The sequence below is a fragment of the Saccostrea echinata genome, unplaced genomic scaffold (assembly GCF_033153115.1).
Source record: "Saccostrea echinata isolate AGI-Se365-2 ecotype Australia unplaced genomic scaffold, CSIRO_AGI_Sech_v1 ptg000004l, whole genome shotgun sequence".
Taxonomy (NCBI): domain Eukaryota; kingdom Metazoa; phylum Mollusca; class Bivalvia; order Ostreida; family Ostreidae; genus Saccostrea; species Saccostrea echinata.
The window spans coordinates 7,381,276-7,406,548 of record NW_026889753.1 but is presented as its reverse complement, the minus strand read 5'-3'; the positions used below and the strand labels follow the sequence as shown (position 1 = coordinate 7,406,548).

Sequence of the window (25,273 nt, the reverse complement as noted above, 5' to 3'; positions counted from 1 at the left end):
TTTCAATGAACAGTGTTGCCCGGCGGGTTAAATAAACCTAATTAATTAATATATTATTTTTCTTGATCTCTTTAATGTACAGTAATAAAGCCCTTTAATTCTTTAGCTTCTGTATTATTTAACTTTGGAGTATCCTTTATTACTTTATATGAGACTTCTAGCACTCTCAGCAGAATGAAATAGAAAAAAAACGGAAGGTTCAGACTGATGGTTTTCAACGGAATTTTGCAAAGACTTCTGGAAATAGCTCGGACATTTTGTTGTCAGATCAATTAATTACTCCTAAGAGATTAATATCCTCTCTATCGCACAAAGACATGGTATGAATACACTACCAAAGGGCGAAAGGCCAGGACAGTTTCTCAAAAACTGGCGCCCAATAGAACTTTTAAATACTGTATATACAAAATTGCATCAAGTATAATTGTTGCTAACAGAATAAAAATAAACCTTATTAAACTAATCAATAGTGATAAAACAGAGCTTATTTCCGATAGGTACATGCGATACAATACTCGTTTGATTTATGATATTATTTAGTACACAGAGAAGCAAAATATAAAACTTTAGATTTTTGGAAAGATGTCTTTAAGGCATAGTCTGAATTAAATAATAAACACTTTATTGATTGTTGGGTGTCAGGAGATATATCTATTTGTTTTAATCCTAAAATTGTCATTGGTGGGAAAACCTTTTTAAGAAATATATGTATGACCTGAACATTAGAATTAGATAGATTACACGCTCAATATGTACAGGTCCCAGCTGATAAAGCAGGTCTTTGTTTGTAATTAATTGTATTTTAGAGGAACTTGGATTTAATTCTACAAGTGGTTATCCAGCTTATACTCATAGTTCCATTCTAGGGAGGAAATTCTTCAACATCATATGTTAGTTTAAAAATTTTTAATTTCTCACAGTCAAACTGAATTTGAATTACCATACCTATACTTGATTTCTAAACTACATAAAAAATCCTTATAAAGATTCATAGCGGGTTCCAGTAAATGTTCTATCAAACCTATTTCTTTACTTCTCACTAAAGTATTAACAGCTGTGAAGGAGAAACTTCAAGAGTACTGTGCAACATTATATTCGAGATATATTCGAGACGTGGTGTTAATAAGATTTGGATACGTATTAAACACTCCAAGGAACATTTAGAAAATTTGAAATCACAAAGGACGATTCTCTATAAGGTCATTTTCCGGATACGATAAAATCACTTTAAAATGTGATTTTATATAATTTTGATCATTTTATTTTATGATTTTGATGTTTTTGTTTTTCAACATCGATCACCTAAGTCACGTGATTTAGAGATCACGAATGTCTCTCAAATAAAGAAAATTGGGGGGGGGGGGGAGTGGTTAGGTCTATTTACATCAAGTTCCTATGGTTGTTTCTAAATGTTTGATCAAAAAATGTTAATTTATGTCGGAATCATATCAAACTTAAGCAATAAATACAAAGATTCTTTCATTTCAGGGTTAAGATCAGGCCCGTAGGAAGCAATTTCACTTTGAGGGGCACAACCATACATTTTCAGTTGGTGGGGGAGCATTATCAACTACCAAAATTCCTTGAGAAGCGAAAAAAAAAAGAAAGAAAGAAAAAGATCATCAGACGTTATTATTATTGAGGGGGGCACAAGCATATAATAACATGGCCGTAGGAACCGGGGGCAGGGGGGGCCGTGCCCCCCAATAATTTTGCCGATATATAGATTACTATAGAAAACATAGATACTATATGCTTGTGGCCCCTCAATAAAAACGTCTGATGAGCTTCTTTTTTTTTTTTTTTTTTTGCTTGTCAAGAAATTTTGGTAGTTGATAGTGCCCCCTCAACTGAAAATGTATGACTGTGCCCCCCCCCCCCAAACTGAAATTGCTTCCTACGGGCCTGTAATAGCTATACTTTCTATTATAGTATTCTATATATCGGAAAAGTTATTGGGGGGCACGGCTGAGAGCAAAATCTGAGAGTCGATTGAAAATCGGAAGGGGTCAGATTTTCAATCGACTTTCCAGTGAAAATCGTGACGTCACATTGAAATTTCCTGCGACGCGAAATGAATGGTCGTTATTTTTATACCCCCCGCTTGAAAAGTGGGAGGATATATAGTGATCGGGGTGTCCGACCTTCCGTCCGTCTGTCTGTAGTCCGTCCGTCCGTCTGTCTGTACGTCAGTCCGCCTGTTACGCTTTGGGGTACCTATCTCTTATCCCCAACTCCTCTTATACCACTGAATGAAATTTAATGAGACTTTCACAGAATCTTTGTTACATAGTGCCATTGTGCACCTCCTATTTTACTTTTTGGTCTGACACTTATTTCGGGTCTCCCAGGGCAAAACATGGACTTTGCCATTATAATCATATGGGAGGCAGGGGGTATCATTTAGTGAGCTCAGTGCTCACAGTATCTTTAGTTGTCATCTATAATGAATGTATAAATTTTAAAAAAAACATTTCTGTGATGTCATTCCTTTGTTCGTGCAGTCTAAAAATTACCTGTGGCATGCAGTCCGATATTAGTGAGCAGTCTAATATTAATCGTAATATCACTAGTACTCAGACTGTCTCAGTACTGATATCCTTCAAAATTGGACTGTTACTGAACAAAAGAAGTTCAAGTGTGATTATTTAGCAAATACCAATAATTTGATCTTAGTTATGTGTACATAATTTTTTTAACAGAATATTATTTTGTGATCATACAGAATTGGAAAATTAAAAACATGACTCATTCTGAAAAAGGAAGGGATAAAATTAAAGATTCAAACACGATCTCTCTGAACTTGTAATAAATATGATTGACTGCTAGTGATGTTTTCATCCAGTGTAACAAATTCAGAAATTCTCTTATTCTGGGTTGAAACCAAATTGAATGGATATTAATACAGTAGAGTTGACTGGTAAATCTTTCATTTTAAACATAAGTGAGTTCTACTTCTGGTTATATTAAAAATTTATCCATTAGACTTGTAATGACATTATATCCTAGTGTCTGTATACATTTTAGTAATTAACATAATTTTCCTTTGTTTTCCACTCAAAAATAGCGCATATATATACCTATATCTGACCACCGACATGTGGCCTGTGACTTAATTCTGTCCTTACGCATGAGTCAAAATTTAATTCGAATTAGCTTCGCTTCGCTTAGCGTTCACACGGAGCTAATGCGAAGTAATTTAATGCGCTGTAAATTAATTCGAATTAAACTAATTCGCATTAAATTCTCCGTGTGAACGCGGTTCAAATTTAATTTGCAGTAACTTACGTTTAATTCGAATTAAACTCTCCGTGTGAACAGGACATAGATTGACAATGAACGTATAATTCTGTTTTCCAGGTAGACATTTATATGCCTTGCAACTGGAAAAAAAATCAAATAATTATTTTTTTAAATATAACTTTTTGTCTCTTTACGTATTCTTGGGGTATAAATTTACGTAAGGTATATACATTAACATGTATTTAATTTTTAAAGTTTAAATAATGATCAATGTGCACTGAGAAGTCTCCCTAGAATTTAAAACTTCTCCCTAAATTTCTCTGAGGGAGAAGTGATGTCTCCCTAAATTTTGGGTTAGGTAAGTAGGTTGGTCCCTGAGTCTTTTTTTTCCTTTTTTTTTTTTCTTTGTATTTACCAGTATAAGGAACTTGTTAATTATTTTTTTTAATTTTTAAAATACATGTATATTAATCTTCAGTCGCTAATGGGCTTGTGGCGGAAGCATTTATTTCCAAAAATCTTCCTAAAAAGAAAAAAAAAGAGGATTAATAGCAATTAAAACAGAATGCTGCGTTTCAAATGTAGTCAGTGGCATTTCCATATTTTTTCGAATTGTTATACATGTATATAAGTTATTTTTTGTTCCTGTGGGAGGGGGGGGGGATTGAGGCCCGTAGGGCCGAAGGGGGAGGGCATGGGAGGGGGTGTCCCCCTCCCTTAGGTGGGAGTTCGGGGGGCCTCCCCCGAGAAATTTTCTTTAAAAATGGCTCCAAATGGTGCATTTTCCAGGATTTTAAATTGAATTAGTTAGTTTTTTGGCCTTTTTTTCTAGTTGTTTTTCAAGGCTGACCTACCCAAATTTTCGAGAATTTGATCAACAAATGAAAATTTGGGGTTATTTCTAACTTATATGTAGACATGAAAAATAAGACTTTTTCTAGAAAAAAAACGAAATGCAAAATCTAATAAAATTAGAAATATCGCCATTTGATTTTATAATAGTACAGTATCCAATTCTTCATTTTAAAATGCAGGTACAATGTGTCGCATGTGAAGCTCTAACTACCAAAGTACAACTGATGTGCAATTTCCCAACACTTAGAAAATTTGGATTCTGTGTAGAAACCCTAATTACTCTTTTCAACTACTTGACTATACTGTTCATATAATTTGCAATATAAAAAATAATGATATTTCATATTGAAGAATAAATACAAATTATTTTGGGAAATTTTTTGAATTATGGCTTATTCATTTTTGGGGGGGGGGGGGGTAATTATATGTACTTTTAAATTCTTTTTTTTTACCCACTTACCAGCCTATAATTTTTGAAAAAAGTCTTTGGGAAATTGTTGGAATTATAATTGCTTATTCATTCGGGGGGGGGGGGTAATTATATGCATTCTTTAAATGTCAAGTTCGGAGATTTTTGTAAAAATTGAATTATATATACATAATTGTCTACCAGTCACCTGTGATTAAAATTCACGTATCTGTTTAATTGAAAATTTATCTGGCGGCCGCCAGATAAGTTTCTGGCGGCCGCCAGTTATTTATGTGGCGGCCGCCAGATAAAATATTTTTCTACCTGGCACCTACCGGCTTCCGTAGGATAGAGTCTCATTTATGAAATATATTGTTAAAATGACACTTGTAAAAAAATTTTTTTTGATTGGGCGGGGGGGGAGGGGGACCCCCCCCCCCAACCCCCTGAATCCGCCACTGTTAAAAGTGATGATTGAAGTGGTTATGATGTACTTGGATTTGGGGTAATTTAAAGTGAAATAATTAAAATCACTTTGGAAATTCAGAAAGAGAGGTTTTTTTTATTGTATTAATGCTAGCTGTATCAGTGATTAATGTGGCTCCGGGGCCATAAAATTTAGACGAGCTCATTTTTGATCCCAGTCTCATTTTTACAAAAGGAATTTTTGTGGAAAAGTGAGACTGAGGTCAAGAGTGAGCTCATCTAAGTTTTATGGCCCAGGGACCTGGACACATGCCTCCCTTTTTTTACACATTCATATGGCAAAGATTCTTTTATTAGTATTTTCGCATTTATTTAAAAGTAACTAGTTCAGTCTTTTATAGATCAAATAAATTATCCTTAATTCTCATTATATCGCGGGTTCCATTGTATCGCGGTATTTCCAAAAAATTAGGATACATAGTTCATATCCTTTTTGTTGACGGACTATCTGTCTGTCGTCTGAATGTTGACTTTTGTAGTGATTAAAAAGTATGAAACACCGTTGGAAAAATATTTATTCAAATAAAACGAAATTTTACAGATTTCCATTCCCGTTTTTATGTTTTATTTGTTCCATAGGACTGGCGGTAAATTTAGATTTTGCTTTGATGTTGCTGTGGTGTATTTGCCAGAAGAATCACAGATTTTTTAAGTCACGCCCACGTTTTGGCATCGAGCCATACTGTGACAAGAACTTGACTGATGAATGAATGATGTCAATTTCCAGACATGGCTGATGAATAAATTAAGTCAACATTTTTAATTTAAAAAATACTAACATTAGCTTGTCGATGTTCGCTTCATAAATGGTTCTGTATGTTTGTTCCGCGTATCCTTAATCAGTAAATGATACGTCTTGTCTCGAGTTCTCGTCATTCTCTTTCCCGTCTCCAAATACAAATAGCAATTTCACATCAGAAGTCCCCGCGTTTTTTTTCCTCCAATACCATTTCAAACTTTCATTAAAATGTCAGAAATCATTTCATTTTTTCTGTACGCCGATTGCCATATAGAAAAAGTTCAATGGAGATGTTTCCCATACCCATCCCCCCTTTTTTCAAAAAAAAAAAAAAAAGATCTAGAAAAATTTTCTTTCAGAGTTCACAGCTTGAATATAAAAGCCTACAATCGCTACCCCTGTACCTGTACCTGACAAAAATCATGTTTTCTGCGTCTTAAACATTCCAAAGGTACAATATCTTCACTCGTACCAATTCCGAAATTTTTTTCCAACAATATTCAGTAGCAGTGACGCAGCTAAGTATGATCCTTGCAGATGGAGACAGCTATTTATACAAACTCCGGACCGTGGCTTGACACCTCGTAGTAGGCGGTGCTAATTATCAACTTGCTTTTCTCTCATTGGTCCTCTGGTACAAGTAACTTACACAATAGATATTAATTGGTTAGCGGTAAATACACTCACAGTTTTTATTCACTCGGGGCTCCGCCCCTCGTGAATGAAAAACTGTGAGTGTATTTACCGCTAACCAATTAATATCTATAGTGTAACTATAACTTAGACCATTGAATATATAACCAAGTAAAATCCATAATAAAGTTCATCTTTTGAAAACCTTAAGTTTGTATTATACTTAAGTTTTCATGTAGATTTACATCATAAATTAAAAAAATAAAAATTGTGCTTTGTGACCGTGCCAAACCTCCATGTTTTTTTCAATACCGCGATACAATGAGACTCCCCACTTTTGGAGGTAAATAAGACTTCCTGTTATAATACGAGACTACAAAGTAAACGAAGAAAGCTTAGTAAATAATTAGCCACTAAAAAGTTAGACCATTGATAGGTTTATGAATAGTATTTGGTGAAAAGTTAATGTAAGAATTTGGAATAACTTTTTTTATGCAAAAGAAATAAGTACCGCGATATTATGAGACACCAGTATACATGTGCAAAATACATTTGTCGTATTGCACACTTTTTGCTTTCCAGTGGATTTTTATTGGGGGTCTCTTGATGTGAGGTTTTGTATATGCCAGTAACTTGGGGATATATTTCACATTTTACTGGAAGACGTCACCTCGGTTCAGTACTTCCAGTACTTTGATTTATTTTAAAACTCCCGCAAAGGGAAGATTAATTTACCCACAATTCCGAAAGCGTCGAGGAAGTAAGATGGCGGATTTTGGATCGTGGCTGGGAATGGATTGACGGATCGTCACAAAAGATTTACGTCACAAACAGAAAAAACAACGTTATGTTTTGTAAATAAGAATCTGTTTGGGTAAATTTCGTTCTTTTTATGTATTTAGATAGATTTTAATAATTATACTAGCTGCATTTTTTGCAAAAAAGACTGCGCATCGAAGGTAAACAAGTTTGGGCACGGGTGTTTCAAATTAAAACGATGATCATGCAATGTTTACTCATTCATTCTCAAATTGTAGGCATATCATTAGAAATAAATTCCAGCAACTCCAGATAGAATATCAAATTGACTGTCTAAGAGAATGATTATTACAGTCCAAAAATATCACAAACCTCGTTTTCATCTCTGAAACTTAATTTTTTTTAGGTAATACTGAGGCATAAAGAAGAATTCTGTGATGTATGAACAAGGTAATACCACCGTCATCAATGATCAGTTGATCCTTGAGGAGGACTATGATGAAAATTATCAGCCTAGTGAAGAAGGTATTGCATTTAACTGATAATTCATTTGAACAGTAATAGTAATTGGAGGCAGTTTTGTATTTTGGATGCACACTTAGTATGCTCACTGAAGTGACCGCTGAAGCCTTTATTATACCTCATTATAATTATTCTATACAACATGTTATCTGATTAGTTCTAGATTATCTTTTGACAGGGCCATTAAACTTCATATTTCCCTGTCATCGCCATGCTTTTCATCATATTCAGCCTCTTCGGAGACCTAATGCATTTTCCTGCAATAGTTATCGTTCATTGAAAGAAAACTCCCGAGAGTAGTAGAGGTCACAATAGCCTGATTTACGCCACAAAATTGCTGATAGATTTCTGTGTTTCAGTAACAGTACATTAAAATTGAGAGTGACATGATTGAGTTTAAGAGCGGTGCTGAATTTGAAAGTTTATGTTTATTTTTAAAGTTTTTGCTTGTTTCAGTATAATAAACAATTTATTGCATGAATGTTCGGGAAACATAAGAATTTGTTCAGCCAAGAAATATCATATTCCCCTCTGGCAAAGCCCTTGGGGAATATGATTTTTCTTGGCTGAATAAATCTTTTTATTTCCCTAACGATCATGCAATAAATGCATATTATCATACCTCATTATAATTATTCTACACAACGCGTTATCTGATTGGTTCTAGATTATCATGTGATCGGGCCATAAAACTTGATATTTCACGGTCATCAGGCCTAGATAACTAAATTGTGTGTTTCCGGTTCCCCGACCGACCCTAAAATACATGAGCCAACCCTGAAAAATTTATTCGCCGATATTTTTCCGGAAGTAAACAGTTCCATTTTCACTATTAGAAATCGTAATCTCAACCACTTTGGTGTTTGAGAAAATGCATATCCTATACACATTAAAAACAAATGCCATTAGTAAGCCGCCCTTTTGGGAAAATGAAAGGAACTCTTTGTTTTTCTTATTTTGTTTATTGTCAAAGTTGAATTTTAACTTATAAAATGTTAAAATAAAATAAAATGTTTTGCCTACCTACCTACCCTATTTATTCTCGGGTTGGAACAGGAAACACACTATTTATTTATCTTGGCCTCAGCATGCTTTTCATCATATTTCCCCTCTTCGGATACCTAGTGCATTTTCCCACAATATAGTTATTGTTCGTTGAAAGAAAACTCCCGAGAGTAGTAGACGTTACAATAGCCTGGTTTACGTCACAAAATTGACGATTAGTGATGTGTCAAAGGGTTTCAGTAACTTTACGTTAAAAATGAAAGTGAATCTGAGAGTTGTGCCGAATTTGAAAGTTTATGTTTATTTCAAAGTTTTTGCTTGTTTCGGTATAATAAACAATTTATTGCATGAATGTTCAGGAAACATGAAGATTTATTCAGCCAAGAAATATCATATTCCCCTCGGGCGAAGCCCTGGGGAAATATGATATTTCTTGGCTGAATAAATCTTCATATTTCCCTCACTATCATGCAATAAATTTATATTATTAGCCTTTCTCAGGGTACTGCTGTCTTGCAGGGCAAATTAAGAAGGTTTTTCAAAGTTTTCGTTGGCAGCTAATTAAATGACTTTATTTAACAATACTGTTACATCATATTTCACTTCGACAAATCCTGGGAGTCTGATGCCCAGGACATGGTGAAGTTGGAAGTGGGCATGTGGAAATCTCATGCTTACAAGCTGGAAAGGTGCATAAATTGAGAACCCTTAACTTCCATATTGTTTATAACAATCTACTTAAGCTTTTGATTTGAAGGATCAAGTCATTCATTAGATGTTTCATTTTCGTTCATGAATAACATAACATTTCAAAATATAGGTTGAAAACAATAGCTTGCATGCAGACAATAGATGCTCTTTGAAAAAAAATGTAATCGGCATGAAAATGCAAACAAGAATAAAATTATTTAATGAAATTCTGGGCATGTAAATATTTGTTGCTTGATATAGTTAAATATTGGCTTACATCCTGGTGATTTTGTTTTCTGGAAGAAATTAACTTTACATTTTTTTCCAATTAATCCTTGCATAATATAACAAAAGTATGAATTTTTCTGTTCAGTGACGGAAAATTGAAATAAAATTTAAAATGCCAGCCCATCAAGGAATGAAATGATCTTTCAAGAAAGTTTATGCGGTTATGGTTAAGCATTTACAATTGCAATTAAGGTGTGTCATTTCTGACATAAGTTATATCATAGATATTTTGAGAAGTATATGTTAGATAAAAACTCATATAGCATGACTCAAAATCACAAAGAAAACTGGGGTCAGTGTGCATCTTACTGAGCAATATGGTACAATTAATTTGACTTTTTTGCACTAAAATTGTAATATTTAACTTTTTTAAGTTCATCACTTTAACCTTTATCATATTTTACTACAATGTATTATGTTATCATGGCAATAAATATTATTTTGAATAATATTTATTTTTTTAAAAATCCTCCATATTAATGCGTGTAAATAATTGTGTGACCTTTTTGCACTGAAAAATATCCTCTTTGGGGTATTAAAAACCTAAATACCGTAAGGCAATAAAATATTTTCTTGCACCAAGCTTTTAATGATTTTAGTGCTGATTGGTTGGAAGCATGGTGTAGTTTAAAGTTATAAAAGAAAAAGTAGGGGCCAGTGATGTAAATTTTGAGATTTTGGTCAAAATATGCAATTTTCAGGCAAAAAATAATGTAAATTTTATCTCCATTTTCAGCAAAGTCTGTTGAGTGAATGTGAAAAATTTATTCTAGAATTACTAATTGAAACCTATATTTAATATTCCTAGCATATATCATGATATAATAACAAAAAAAAAATCTCTATGTATGACTTAAGTTTCAAGACATTGAATTTAACATGACATTGATGACATTGTCAATTTCTCTGTGCCATTGTTCACCATGCTCTTTCACTGTTGCTCAAAGTTTCTTATGTTCTCCATGAAGATTTGAAGAATTTTCTTCTAAATATCCTATCGCTATAAGAAATAGTCCCACATAAATCTTGTTTCTTTATGTTTTTGTGAGCAGTTTTTAAAATGAATATTGTATAATTTGTATTGTTTTATTCAAATATGTTATAAAAATTGAATTGTAATAAATAGTTTTGAAGTTACTGGTTCTGACCAAACTTTTCACAAAAGCTGACAAATGACGTAACTTAATCGTTTCCTTTCTTGAGATGACATGTTTAGCAAAAAAATTAATGTTTTGCACTGCAAATCAATTTTCAGATTTCTAGGCTTTATATTACTATCAGACTTTAATGCTTTGGTGTGCATTGGATCAATTCATTCAGTGCTCTATTCATTTTATATTCAAAGATGTCATATTTGCGTTAAAAAAAGGAGAAGAGAAAAAAAAAAATGGGGTTGATTTTAACAGAATATTTTTGTGCATATATACATTCTGTAAATATGGTGACATTTTTTTCATTTCAGAAATATTTGAATATGCACAGATAATAGGGATCGATCCTAAAACAGAGCCTCATTTGATCTATATAGCTAGGGAGGGAATCAGTGCCCCACTACCAGACCATTGGAGGCCATGGTGAGATTAACATGATGTACTATTGAAATAACAAACTTTGTTCCTGTGTTAAACTGAGAAAAAAATGAAGTAGAAATATACAATGTTGTTTGTTAATGTATAAAAGAATCACACAGAGTAAAAGCATTTTTTTTCTTTTTTATCTGTTCTAGTCAAGATCCAAAAGGAGATATTTATTACTTCAACTTTGCCACGGGAGAGAGTATTTGGGACCATCCTTGTGATGAGTTCTACAGACGGATGGTCATGGAGGAGAGAAAGAAGTTGGCCATGAACAGAGGAGGTCTGGATATCCTGAATTTCAATAATGTTTAGCTAGTGTATAAATTGGTTACTGAAATGAATGAAATTAATATTTATTCAGGGAGGATGTAACTAATTAGGCATGTTTTGATGGATTGACTGTGATTAACAGAGCTCCAGATAATTTTTTAACTCAAAATGTATTTACTCCCTGATTTTCAAATCAATGCAGATTTTGCTTTTCAGCAAAATAATCAAAAAGTATTTTTGTTAATCTATTGCTCTTTTGACATCCAATGTGATTTTTAGGTTGTTAGGCGTTCTTTGAAAGAGGAATGTAAAAAAAGGACAGTTTCTGCATTTATCAATTAGGTTAATGAAATATATTAGGTTTTGCTATATAAATTGTTGGCATCGATCGAGGTAAAAGTTTTAGAGTTACTCCCCATTTGCATTAAAAGTCGCGTTGCGCTATTTATAGCAAAGGAGCCATGTGGAAAGCAAAAAAGCATTTATTTTCATATAATTAATAAAGGTTGTCGGCGGACTTTAGATGATATTATTGCTACAGAAAATGGTAAATATATAAGAACTGTTCAGCAAACAGTGATAAATTAGACACCATGCGTGTTTTTGCGGAATTTTGACAATATCGACGCATACGCGTCAAGAACGAAAATTTGGATATTATATGAACAGTGGAAATCTGTGATATTTTCAGACAAAATACGAGTATTTAATATTCAAATCCTTCTGCCAAACTGGAAATAGGCCTAGGTTATTCCGAATACGTTTATAAATCAAAATTTCATTTTCATAAAAATTCAAACACTGAGCTGACCTCAATTCACATAATTAGTACTTGTATCATTCAATCCGTCGTACATGTACGCAGTACTTTCGTAGTGCAATGCTTATTTATGATTGCTAATGCGTAAGTGTACGCCCTGTTTTAACTTTTAATGCGTATTTTGAAAAAATCAATGCATATTTCTGCAAATACGCACCTTATCTGGAGCTCTGGATTAATCATTTAATTTAAGTTGGCTTAATTGTTTACCAAGATTAATCATTTATCTGAAGTGGGCTAAAGTATATTCTTAATTATTTATTTACTTTTTTTTTTTGTTTTGCAGGTACACCTTCTCGTGGTGGTCAACCAGGAAATAATGCAGCAGGTAAAAAAAAAAGCAAACTATAAATAAAAAATAAATAAAACAAAAATTGTGTTTTAAAGTATGTCATTTCATTTAGATGATTTCTAAGCACCTATGTATTTTATATCATACATGAGTAATAAAATGCCTCTTTGACATACATGTATTAATGTCATTGATTAAGGTCCAAAGAAAGGAAAAGGAGGCAAAGCAGATGGAGGGAAGAAAAAAGACAAGAAAAATAAAGCTGCAGAGAAGGTACAGAAGTCTTAATATATAAGTAGAATTGAAATATTTAAGTATGCTTGTAGTAAATTGTGTGTATGTGTAATGGATTGATGGTGACAATATAACTACATTAGGGTGAGTTAACCATGCATCGGACACATACCTTGCTTCGGACAACTTTAAGCAATCAACTTTCATTGAACCCGAGTCGCCCCGTGTTTTTACTTGTTTCTGTCTTAAAGGTGAAGATTTAGACTTTTTAATGATGCCGATTTTTATTTTCATGTTGTGATAAAAATACCACAAGAATGGCCTTGAAATTACGTCATATTTTGCATCATCAAAGGGGAGTAACCAGAATTTTACGATTTTGCAATTTTTAGAGTTGTCGTTCTTTTAAATAGACGTCAACGGAACGGGTCGGACCTACCAAAAATTTGTCAATGATTGATAATTTTACAGAAATTTTCAAAAATTTTACTTCACTGTTTGTATAATATTTTTTAGAGTTGTTTTTAACTAGTATGTTTATTTCACCGTACATCGGACACAAATTAACCATGCATCGGACACTTTCCGATGCATGGGTAATCACTTCCATTTTCATGTAAAACCCAAATGACAGCTGCCTTTTACGGAAATAGAAAATAGAAACCCTAAATTTTCAGTGAAAATACAAATTATCGATATATGACGACTAGAAGTAGACTCAATTTATTTCTTCAAACTAGATGATGATAACCCACGAGACAAAGGTGCGAGTTGCCATAATTACTAGCATTGTAAAGCTTTTCTCAGGCGATGTGATGCAACTAAAATCTCTTCACATTTGTGGATAGAAATAGTCATTCAAATTTAATTAGAATGTTAATTTTTAAATAAAAGATAAAAATGTTTCGATATCACTAAATTTAAAGCATCGAGATAAAGGTATAATATTTTTCTGGTTTAAATATCGTATGTCCGATGCATGGTGAATATTGTCCGATCCATGGTGAATTCTGACTAATTTCGAAAAAATCGGTTTTTAATGATATTTTCTTAATAAATAGGGCACGATTGTGTCAAAAATTTATATTTTAACCACATACTATATGTTAAGTTCCATTTTGATAATATTCGGTCGGTAGCGATATCGCTAGAACTTATTGAAGTGCGAGGGTGTCCGATGCATGGTGAATTCACCCTATATGTTGGGATTTTTTTTATATAGTACACAGACTAAACTCAAGTTTTGGAATTATCCTATTGATTTTTTTTCAATATACAGTTACTAAAATATGTTGATGTTTCTTATTTACGTATAAATTACATATATTTTCGTATATTTTCAATTTCAGCTTGGTCCACTGAAAGCTGAGCAGAGTAAGGGAATTCCATCTATGCACAGAAACTCCAGTCTTGACTCAATGAAATCTTCCACAGGCCAGTTAGCTCCCCTGAGGGGTTCAGCAGGGAACAGCCAACCTGTAAGTCTCTGATCACAGACAAGTATCAGTCCTTTTTCCATTGTGATTGGAAGATAAGCAAAAAAGAAAAAAAGAGAAATACTATAATTTCGAGCACATCAAAAACATTGTTTCTAGAATACCAGTACCTATATTTTAATGGTTATTGTGTACTGTCCATCTACATAATTTTTAATGAAAAAAGACTCAGATATACATGTATGGACATGTATATGTTTTGTCAGTATTCAGTTTTTTTTCAACTGCATGTACGCGTAGTATTTACATATAAACCACAACTTTCTTTTTTGTCAGTCTAAGAGCTCCTCATCTGTAAGTTCCTATACAAGCTGACTAGATTTTAGTGTGCATTGGCAATTCATGTCATTTCATGATATGCATGCCAGTTAAATCATGCAACACATCAAGTATGTTAAGTAAACATTCATTGAGCATTGTTTGAATTTAATGTTTTTAAATAAAAAAATGAACTTTAAGAAAATGTTGGGTTTTGTTCTTTTAATCTTTTTTTAAAAAATCTTTTTATTTTGTGCTTGAAATTTTTAAATTCTAAAAATTTAACTTTCAGAATTTATTTTTCTTTTTGCTTATTAGATACATGTATTTATGTATGTAAATATATACATGTAACTACTGAACATGATGAAGATATAAAATTCACTGAACTAAAAGACATCTGGGTTATTGACTATGATTATAAATGGCAAATTTTATGGAAAAAAATGTTCAGCATATTTTCATTATCTTCATGGAGATACATTTAAGATGTGTCATATTTCATACAGTATTATCACAATAGTACCCATGTACTTGTATTACTAAACAATTATATATCATGGGTAGCGTAGATCCATCACATATATAACTCTGGAACAATTTTAAGACCTAAGAACAAAATGTATGTTTGTTTACAGTTACTTACAGTATACTGATCCTAATTTTATGCTCTGACAGATTTTTTTTCTGTGTTTTCAATTTGATGGTTTATAGGTGTAAGGTCACTTTTTAGTGGCAATTTTTAGAGCTGTCGGGTAGATTATAAGAAAAAAGTGATTAAGGCTAGAAAAAGAGAGCTTTGAACTGTGTTTAAAAAAAAAAGCATTATATAATTTTATGTAAATGAAATTTAAGAAAAACAACAGCAAAATCCTACCTACCAATCCAAATTTTATTAGCATGTAATATAGGGCTGCAACAATAAATCGCGGTGCACTCAAATAACGATGCAAAGCATTCAAATCAATTTTATTTCAACATCTTCAAGTTGCGATTCCATTCATGTGTACATTTTGGGGTTGGGGGGATTTAAAAAGTTAACATTTTTGTTTTTTTTCTTTACAATTTCTAAGGGCAGAAATGACAGTCACCAATAGTCAAATCTCAGAAATTTGAATTAAAAATCCCAAGGGAACCTTATGTCTCTGCTGTGGAAATATTTTGGCCTGAAAGAAGAGTCAAGTGCCGAAATGGAGAACTTTTTTTTACAGAAATTGATTACAAATCCAGAAATCCAGAAACCTGGTTAATTATTTGAAATAAAAACATAGTATACTGTTTTTGCTGGTGTTTCAAATTATAGTTGCAGTACTTAAAAGTTTAGAATTTAAAATCTCATTTTACGATGAACGTATAATGGGTATTCATAGTTTATAGTTGTCAAACTAAACTCATTTAAATCTAATGTCTTTTCTTGAATTGAGTTATTTATTTGTCTATTCATGTTGACAGGGATGTATATATGCTAACAGATTTATTCAAAAATGTTTTTAAAATCCAGTAAATAAAATTACCACAATACAGTAGAAGCATTGATATAACGAGAATAGAGTATTACATCTCTATGATGGACCAGCTGTAAGCATATGTAAAAATTAAAAAACAAAATGAGAATAAAACAGGAAAGTTGTTATTTCTTATTATACCCCCCGCAAACGAAGTTTAGGGGGGGTATATTGGAATCAGCTTGTCCGTCTGTCTGTCCGTCTGTCTGTAGACGAGATTTTGTCCGGACCATTTCTTGGAAACTGTTGCAAGGATTTGTCTGAAAATTTGTACAATTTTTCTTTGCCATATGAAGGTGTGCACCTGGTATTTTCATCATGATTGGATAATTATTTTGCATTTTACAGGTGTTTTTTTTTCATTTTTATTATGTGGTTTTGTCTGGATCTGTTCTCAGAGACTATTGCATAGATTTGTATGAAAATTTGTACACTTATTATTTACCATATGAAGATGTGCACCTGGTATTTTCAACATTATTTGATAATTTTTCTGCATTTTACAGGTGTTTTTTTTTTTCATTTTTATTGACTTAATGTTTTCGGGTTCATGTCTAAGGTTTGAGACATAGAATTTAGAACAACTGTACAAAAATGGGAATTACAGCTTAAAACTACTCATTAGAACTAAAAAAAAAATCATAAAGTATTAAAAACAGTTTTTACATTACACAGCAGATAGTGTAAATCCATTTGTCCCTTGGGAGTAATGAGTGGACATGCATCCAGTTAAAGATTAATTAATGAGTTCAGTGTGGGAAGCTGTTAGGGCATCTCTGATCAAGCAGGTCTTATCTATATCTCCTGGGAATTGGGCAGAAAGAAATAAAGATCTCTGTTGTCTAAGTCTCTTAATTGTAATTTATGTCTGTCAAAATACATAGTTACTGGAACCAGCCTTTTATTTTTAAAATGAGTTTGATATAAACATGATAAAGGTATTAAGATCAATTTGATTTTGTATAATTAATTATGATTTTTTTTTTTTCAACAATTAATTTGCAGAGTGTCATGTTTCACAAAGATGACAGACAATTGCAAACTATTTTTTCAATGTTATAAAAAAACTGTAATTACTAGTTTTGATGTTTTATTAGGCTGCACCTTAGTTTCATTCATTAAAAAAATATAATGAGTAATTAAATTTTCACTCTAAATGTTTAAGCAAATTTGAACACCTCTCACATCTAGAAAACATTAGTGATTTGGTACCTTCTCTGAAAAACCCAGCGGGGGGTATTTGTCCCTTTTGGACAGTTCTAGTTGTATTATTAGAGCTTTTGATAATTATTGAATCAAAAATACTGTAGACATGGTAGAAGCACAAATTTTCGTGGGGATAAAATTTTGTTGATATGTCATCTAAAAAGGTTTCATTGGCGTTAAATTTCATTGTTTCGAAAGTAACCTTATCTAATATAAGTCATATAAAAATTTGGGTGGGATTTAATTTTGTTGATAATTCTTAACAACAAAATAAACAAAATGTAATTCCCAATGAATATTTCTGCTTTTACAGTAATTAAATCGTGGCCTAAGAAGAAAAATCAAATCATGAAGCACCTGAATCGTTGTAACCTTAACGTAATAGTAAACATATTTTCTTCTTAGGCAAACTAAAATGTCAAAGGAGCATATCATATGTATTAAGACTCCTGGATTAAATCATTAATTTTATCTTTCACAAAGTAAGATGCAGTGTATAATGTAACTGTATAATGGCAAACATAGCAAATATGAAGTTTACAGTAAATTAAATTACTAGACTAAGTATGTTTTCTTTGAAGTTAGTTATTTTACTGGAACACTTTGGATTTATGGTATAGGTGAAATCCAGTCTGAACACAACTGGATCTCTGAAGTCCAATAACCCAAACATGCTCAGTAAGAGTGGGAACCTGACCAGCAGCATGAGTATCCCCATCTACTCTACAGAGTATGAAGAAGACGAGATGGAACGTCCACGAAATGATCTGGATGCTCACGATCTCGCCATGCTCGGATACCAGGTAAAGAGATTAGCTGTAGATTAGGTTATGTTTGTAATTAAATGAACATGTAGCACTGTTAAACATTGCATAAACAGCTAAAAAAAACTTTAATTCTACAAACATTGTGTAGCAAAAGTCCATTTCCACATGTGTATTTGAATGTATTAAAGAATCCTTTTTTACTTGAATATATAGGAGTCAGAAGAGGGGAGTGATAAACTAAAGATTGAAACAGAATCAGAAGACAGTGAAGATTATGGCAAAGACATTGTAAGTACAGTCAGTACTCAGTGGTGTTTGTAAGTACAGTCAGTACTCAGTGGTGTTTGTAAGCACAGTCAATACTCAGAGGTGTTTGTAAGCACAATCAATACTCAGAGGTGTTTGTAAGTACAGTCAATACTCAGAGGTGTTTGTAAGCACAATCAATACTCAGAGGTGTTTGTAAGTACAGTCAATACTCAGAGGTGTTTGTAAGTACAGTCAATACACAGAGGTGTTTGTAAGTACAGTCAATACTCAGAGGTGTTTGTAAGTACAGCCAATACACAGTGGTGTTTGTAAGTACAGCCAATACACAGTGGTGATTGTAAGTACAGCCAATACACAGAGGTGTTTGTAAGTGCAGTCAATACTCAGAGGTGTTTGTAAGTACAATCAATACTCAGAGGTGTTTGTAAGTACAGCCAATACTCAGAGGTGTTTGTAAGTACAGCCAATACACAGTGGTGTTTGTAAGTACAGCCAATACACAGTGGTGATTGTAAGTACAGCCAATACACAGAGGTGTTTGTAAGTGCAGTCAATACTCAGAGGTGTTTGTAAGTACAGCCAATACTCAGAGGTGTTTGTAAGTACAGTCAATACTCAGAGGTGTTTGTAAGTACAGCCAATACACAGAGGTGTTTGTAAGTACAGCCAATACTCAGAGGTGTTTGTAAGTACAGTCAATACTCAGAGGTGTTTGTAAGTACAGTCAATACTCAGAGGTGTTTGTAAGTACAGTCAATACTCAGAGGTGTTTGTAAGTACAGTCAATACTCAGTGGTGCCTGATGATTCAGTGTATCAAAATTAGGACTCAAATACACAAATTAATTTTGACACTTTTATAAATTATCTCTGAAATGTGACATAAATATTGATTGATTGCATAGAAAACTGTATTGCTAAAGTGATTTTTACTGGTGTACATTAAACTGTATCCATAGAAGCAGTTGTGCTGATTCTAAAGTCAGTAGTTTGTCACTTTTGACAGTTTGGTAACATAGCAAACTTCTTCGGAGAGTTTTTTAGTTATGAAAACGGAATTTTGAAACTCCACTATATCATTATTTTCTCTTTTGAAGGATTTTGGGATTGACAAAAATCTGTCAGAGAGAATAATGGACATGGCCATAGAAAACTTGGATCCTGTCAGAGGCTCCTTGGAAAAGGTCTGTCCTTGAACTTAGGTCAAAGATAGAGGAAAAAAATCCTTTAATTTTACTAATTGCTGAAACATGTTTGCTTTGGAAAGAAATATAAAAGAGTGATTAATCTGCCTCCTTTAATTTTGTAATTTTTTTTTAATTTTGTAATTTATAGGATTTTGAAGGCACTATGTCTGCAATGTCCACTGCAAGAGTTGAGTCCCCTGGGGGCAAGATCAGCCCACTGGATAGAATGGAGGAAGAGAGAAGAAGAAGAGCTGAAATGGCTGCCAGTGCTGCAGAAAGGTATTACTATGCACCTTGTATTGTCTTAAAGTAGAACAAAAGAGTCTAACAATTTCTTGTAATTGTTTTTGAAGATTCTATATTCTAATTTAATCAGTTCTTCATTAACCTTGTAGACAATTATAGTTATCTATTCGTTATTACTTTCATTTGTTTATATCGCATTTTAGTGATACACAAACATCATATCTTCTAATTTTTCCTTTAATTAAGACTGAGATATGGAAGAAAAATAAATTCCATTTTCAATAGCTTTATCATTAAAATTATTTCTGCATGAAATCAGAAAAATAAGCATGGTGTTTATTTTACACAGGCGACTTATAAATCAGGATGGTTATCAATCTTATGAAAAGTAGGTTGATCGTGTGAGCTTTCATTGGTGTGTGAAAAAAATCCTGTAACATGCTTTGATAGTGTCTATCAGTCTATCACCTAACTATACCCTTTTCTCAGAAAAAAAATTAACAAATGCTAACCAAGATTTTTTTTTAATTTTTTTTTAATTCAAAGATCAAACTGTAACTGTTTTATTTCACAGATGTTAAATTGGGCATCCATGTAATTTTCCCTATAATCAGTATTTGCTAATATTCACAGTATAATTTTTTGAAATTATCTGCTCTTTTTCTCGAATTTTTCCTGCTTATTTTATCATCCTGTAAGGTTGATTTTATTTTGTTTCTTACTTACTGTATTTACTATTTTTATACCTGTAAATTTAGTATGAAAGAGTAGGGTATTTATAATTAACAAAAAACTTATTTTCAGGAAGTCTGACTTTCGAGAAGAGGAAAACCAACTGCGGGTCAGTAATGACCGATCCATAAAAGAACTCCAGGACAAGCTGCTGAACGAGCTGGAGAGCAAAAAACTAGAGCTCCTGGAGGTAAGCTGATACAAGTCCACGCATTTCCATATGTCCACAAATGTATGCTATAAGAGATCATTTACGTCAATCAAATGGCATTGTCTGAGTGAGCATGATTGATTATAAATCTATGTCAAGTTGTGGGAAAACTGTGTCATGTAAACATTATCCTGTAGATTTACAACATCAGTGTGAATGTACATGTAGTAGATATTTCCCATAATGAATTTCAGTCATTATATTAACATGTTCATGCATCTTCAATCCAAAGTACAGGGATTAAATTTTTTTTTTTTTTAAATTCAACTGCTTTATAGTGTTACATTTTATTTATTGTCTCCGTCCAGTTTGACTACTAACTTAATTTGATACATTAGATAAGTGACAGATTTCTTGATATTATTACAAGAAATGAAAGTAACGGTAATTGTAACTTTCAGGAGAAGGATGCCAAAATAAGGAAACTACAGGATGAAATTAAGAGAGAGTTGGCTGAGGAGGAGAGAAAGATAATGAGAGACAAGGAGGACCAAGTCAAGTAAGTCATATCAGTCTTATCTGTCATACCAAGTCAAGTAAGTCATATCAGTCTTATCTGTCATACCAAGTCAAGTAAGTCATATCGGACTTTATCGGTTCTGTCATACTTATCAAGTCAAGTTAGTCATATCAGTCTTAATCAATTCTGTCATACTTACCAAGTCAAGTAAGTCATATCAGTCTTAATCAGTAAGTTAAATAAGTCATATCAGTCTTAATCAGCTGATTCTGTCATATTTACCTTGGATTTCATCTTATATTTCAAAGAGGGTGTGATCATTTTTTAAATACATGTACATTAAAAAAGGCCAGTGTCTTTACTTTCATATTCATCTTTTATGCCTCACATATGTATCAGGGAGCTAGAGACTAAAGTAAAAGAGGAATTAGATAGACTCCAAAGAGAATTAATGGACAAAAATAGTGACCAGATTAAAATACTGCAAGAGCAGAATGATCATGAACAACAAGAAAAAGAGTCAGAGATTCGGTAAAAATAGCAAAATTGGTGTTGTTATGTATGCATGTTTGGATAGAATTGTGAAAGTCTTGTTTATGTTCTTGTTCTGCTCCAGATGGGTTGTTAATTATAGCTCACATCTCAAAGAATTGAATTTAGTAGAATGTACTTGTAAAGTAAGCATGCATGCTAAAATGTTTCAGTGAATGGCATATCTGTTAAATGTTTCACATATTTATGCTGTAAGAGGAAAAGTCATTTACGTGGCACTGTCTGGGCATGAGTGATTATAAACCTATGTCAACTTGTGTGTAAAACTGTGTCATGTAAACATCTGGTAGTTTCATTATGTGTGAATACAGCAGACATTTTTCTTATGTGTAAAAAGTGTAATACAATTACCGGTAAGTCAGGCATTCAAAAGTCTTTCAAGAAACCAATTACAGTTACAGTATCTACATACCACTAATTTAATGAAATACATGTACATGTTAAGTATATAAGTAAATAAAGAATTAGCTGTCTAATAATTTCTCAAAAATGCTGTATTATAGTTTAAATTTGGGTGTGTTCCAAGTTTTCATTTGTTCCCTTTTATGGGTGTTCCAACATGTAAACATCTTAAAAAAGTATTTATAACAGAACTTTTGACTTAAAAATATTCACAGTTTCCTGACTTTTTAACTATTTACATATTTCTTCTTGGCTGCATTTAAATGACTCGTAGAATTTCTTTTTTTAAAGTCAATTCACTGCATGCATATATAAGTAATTAACTGGTAAATAAACATTTTCAAAGAGAAAGACTACATGTGTTTACTTTTGGTTGCAGTAGTTTTTCAAACTTAAAAATTAAAATAAAATAAGACTTAAAAACTTATAATTTACTTAAAAATTGAGAATATCTAAAAAGTTATGTTACAAAGTTGCTTATTAATTTAAACATTTATTTATAAAACACAAGAATTGATAGAAATGCCAGAATTAGAGAGTGCACAGTCATGACCTATCAGAGCGAAATATATTTTAGTGCAATTTGACGTCATTTTAATCGTGACGTTATTGTATTCAATTGTGATGGCAATCAAGGGTACTGTGACAAAGTTGCATGAAAAACATATGCACAGACCAAGTAGGTTGGGCCTCGTTAAGAAGAAAGTGTGTTATTTGATGTTTTAAAATCTACAATTAAACTGAAGTCTTCCATTTTATTGATTAACTGAATCAGACAAAATTAAAATGGTCGCTAAAAATTCCTGTCGTAAGGTAGTATGGCATTAGAATTATATCTATTAATATACCTGGTTAAAAACTTTAAATCAACATTTCCTTGATCTTGTCATACTAATGTACGATGTCACTGATTTGTTAGACGCAAAGTCTTGAGAAACAGAGAAGTGGATCAACATATTTCATATAATTTTTGTTACTGACATATATATAAAAGCTTGAAAAAATCTAAATACATGTTTAAGCTCAACAATTTATTAAAGTTTTACACATACATGTATATTGACATTATAATAATGTTTTGTATCTGTAGTGTATTCATTTTACAAAGTCATTGACTTGGTCAATAAAGTCATGCAGCCATCTTTAATTATGTTAATACTTAATATAGTTTGCCCATCACAGAAATTTGCAACCAGGTTGCATGTTTGTATATATGTTTCAGAAAGCAGATGGAGTCTGCTCTGGAGAAGCTGAGGAATGAAGTGGGGTCTCTACAGAGAGAGGAACAGACAAAACTGGAGGAGGAAAAGAAAAAGTGTCTAGAGAGGCTACAGCAACAGGTAAACAGGCATAAACTGGGGGAGGGGGGGTCTCTACGGAGAGAGGAGCAGATCAAGCTAGATGAGGAAAAGAAAAAGTGTCTGGAGAGGCTACAGCAACAGGTAAACAGGCATGAACCGGGGGGAGGGGTGTCTCTACAGAGAGGAACAGAACAAGCTAGAGGAGGAAAAGAAAAAGTGTCTGGAGAGGCTACAGCAACAGGTAAACAGGCATGAACCGGGGGGAGGGGTGTCTCTACAGAGAGGAACAGAACGAGCTAGAGGAGGAAAAGAAAAAGTGTCTGGAGAGGCTACAGCAACAGGTAAACAGGTGAAAAGGGGGGGGGGGGGTGCATATAAAGGACATGTTGCAGTATCAGGTAATATTGATATATGCTGCAGTATCAGGAAATGTAGGTGTGTGTATTAATTCAGAAGTACATGTAATGGTTGGCAAAGACAACAACACATGAAGAGGGCATTGTAAGTTCAATGAATTGTGGATATTTTAATCTGCAGATGTTTCATTGTAACATAAGGATTAAATGTGTTATTTACAGGTTAAAGAAGCTGACACTGATGATATTCTTGTCTTTGACCTCTGAAGCTTTCTATTAGAACAATTTTGTCTTTTTAAAAAAATAACTCATATTTACCAACATTTCTTCTGTGCCCATATTAACCATATCTTATGGAATATGCAACAAGATTATTACAGCTTGTTTACATTGAATACACTACCTTGAGCATTTTAACTATGTGTGTATCTTGAGAGGAAAATATACTTAAACAATATTATTGTTGACTTTAGGTTGAAACTGCTACAGCTAGTGAACAGAAGAGACTAGAGAACCAAAAACAGGAAGCCATAGAAAGCATGCAGTCCAAACAGAAGTATGAGCTGGAAAACATTAAGGAGGACCTGGAGAGGAAACATAGAGAGAAGTTGGATAGGATGAGGACAGAGCAGTCCGAGAAACATGAAGAGGTAATTTTAGAGGAGGGGATCTACATGTATAGGGGGTGGAGGGAACTCATGAAGAAGGTAGTTAAAATGAGGACAGAGCAGCCAGAGGAAGGTGAAGAGGTAATCATAGTGGAGGGGATCTATAGCGGGCGAAGGATAATTAGAGGTGTATAGGATGAAGACAGAGCAGTCAGAAATCTGAAGAAATGGTTATAATGGAGGGAGATCTATGGGTGTTGGAGGGGGAACTCAATAAAGAAGGTTATTATAAGGAGGAGCTGTCTGAGAAACTTGAAAAGGTATTTGGAAAGAAGAGGGATTGATAGTTAAGGGCAACAGCATGAAGAAGGAAGCTGGAATGAGAACAAAGCAGTCTAAAAAATATGGGGAGGGGTTACCTGTAGTTATAGTGGTGGGGATCTATTAGTGGATGTATGCTATATATATATATACATATATATATATATATATATATATATATATATATATATATATATATATATATATATATATAAAGCAAAACAAAAAGAATTACATATGTAAATGTTAATACTAATAATTTACAAGAAGAATTTTGTGCATGTATTAAAAAGAGGAACAGGTTCTAATCTTCCAGGTTAATGCATAATGTAGAATGTATTGATTCTAAAACTTTGGTGACATGTTACAGGAGATAAAGAGAATAAAGGATGAGATAAAACGCCTACAGGAGCAGGAGAGGGAACAAAGGGAACAGGAGCTAGAGATGGCTAGGCAGAGGCAGAAGGCCATCGATGATCTAGACAGAGGGGTAAGTGTCCACTGACAATTTTTACAGGGAATGGGGAGGATAAATTACAGAAAGAGATTTCTGACTACTGACAATTTGACAGAG

At 33.0% G+C, this 25,273-nt stretch overlaps 1 protein-coding gene across 5 annotated transcripts in view; it reads left to right on the top strand.

The window, feature by feature from the left end:
- The first annotated feature begins 7,171 nt into the window (after window positions 1-7,171).
- The window catches only part of LOC133179093 (centrosomal protein of 164 kDa-like), a 29,351-nt gene continuing 11,249 nt past the window's right edge, over window positions 7,172-25,273 (top strand). For 3 of the 5 annotated variants that reach the window (XM_061313828.1, XM_061313826.1, XM_061313829.1), the window contains exons 1-18: window positions 7,172-7,239; window positions 7,531-7,649; window positions 11,092-11,203; window positions 11,356-11,486; window positions 12,583-12,624; window positions 12,788-12,861; window positions 14,172-14,300; window positions 17,908-18,090; window positions 18,268-18,342; window positions 19,421-19,507; window positions 19,659-19,789; window positions 20,106-20,144; window positions 20,561-20,678; window positions 21,101-21,198; window positions 21,559-21,690; window positions 23,336-23,453; window positions 24,244-24,420; window positions 25,070-25,189. In XM_061313828.1, the coding sequence (XP_061169812.1) occupies window positions 7,562-7,649; window positions 11,092-11,203; window positions 11,356-11,486; window positions 12,583-12,624; window positions 12,788-12,861; window positions 14,172-14,300; window positions 17,908-18,090; window positions 18,268-18,342; window positions 19,421-19,507; window positions 19,659-19,789; window positions 20,106-20,144; window positions 20,561-20,678; window positions 21,101-21,198; window positions 21,559-21,690; window positions 23,336-23,453; window positions 24,244-24,420; window positions 25,070-25,189 (1,854 nt within the window). In that variant the 5' untranslated portion in view covers window positions 7,172-7,239; window positions 7,531-7,561. The remainder of the gene's footprint in view (window positions 7,240-7,530; window positions 7,650-11,091; window positions 11,204-11,355; window positions 11,487-12,582; window positions 12,625-12,787; window positions 12,862-14,171; window positions 14,301-17,907; window positions 18,091-18,267; window positions 18,343-19,420; window positions 19,508-19,658; window positions 19,790-20,105; window positions 20,145-20,560; window positions 20,679-21,100; window positions 21,199-21,558; window positions 21,691-23,335; window positions 23,454-24,243; window positions 24,421-25,069; window positions 25,190-25,273) is intronic. The other 2 variants (XM_061313827.1, XM_061313830.1) reach the window with 2 other exon arrangements.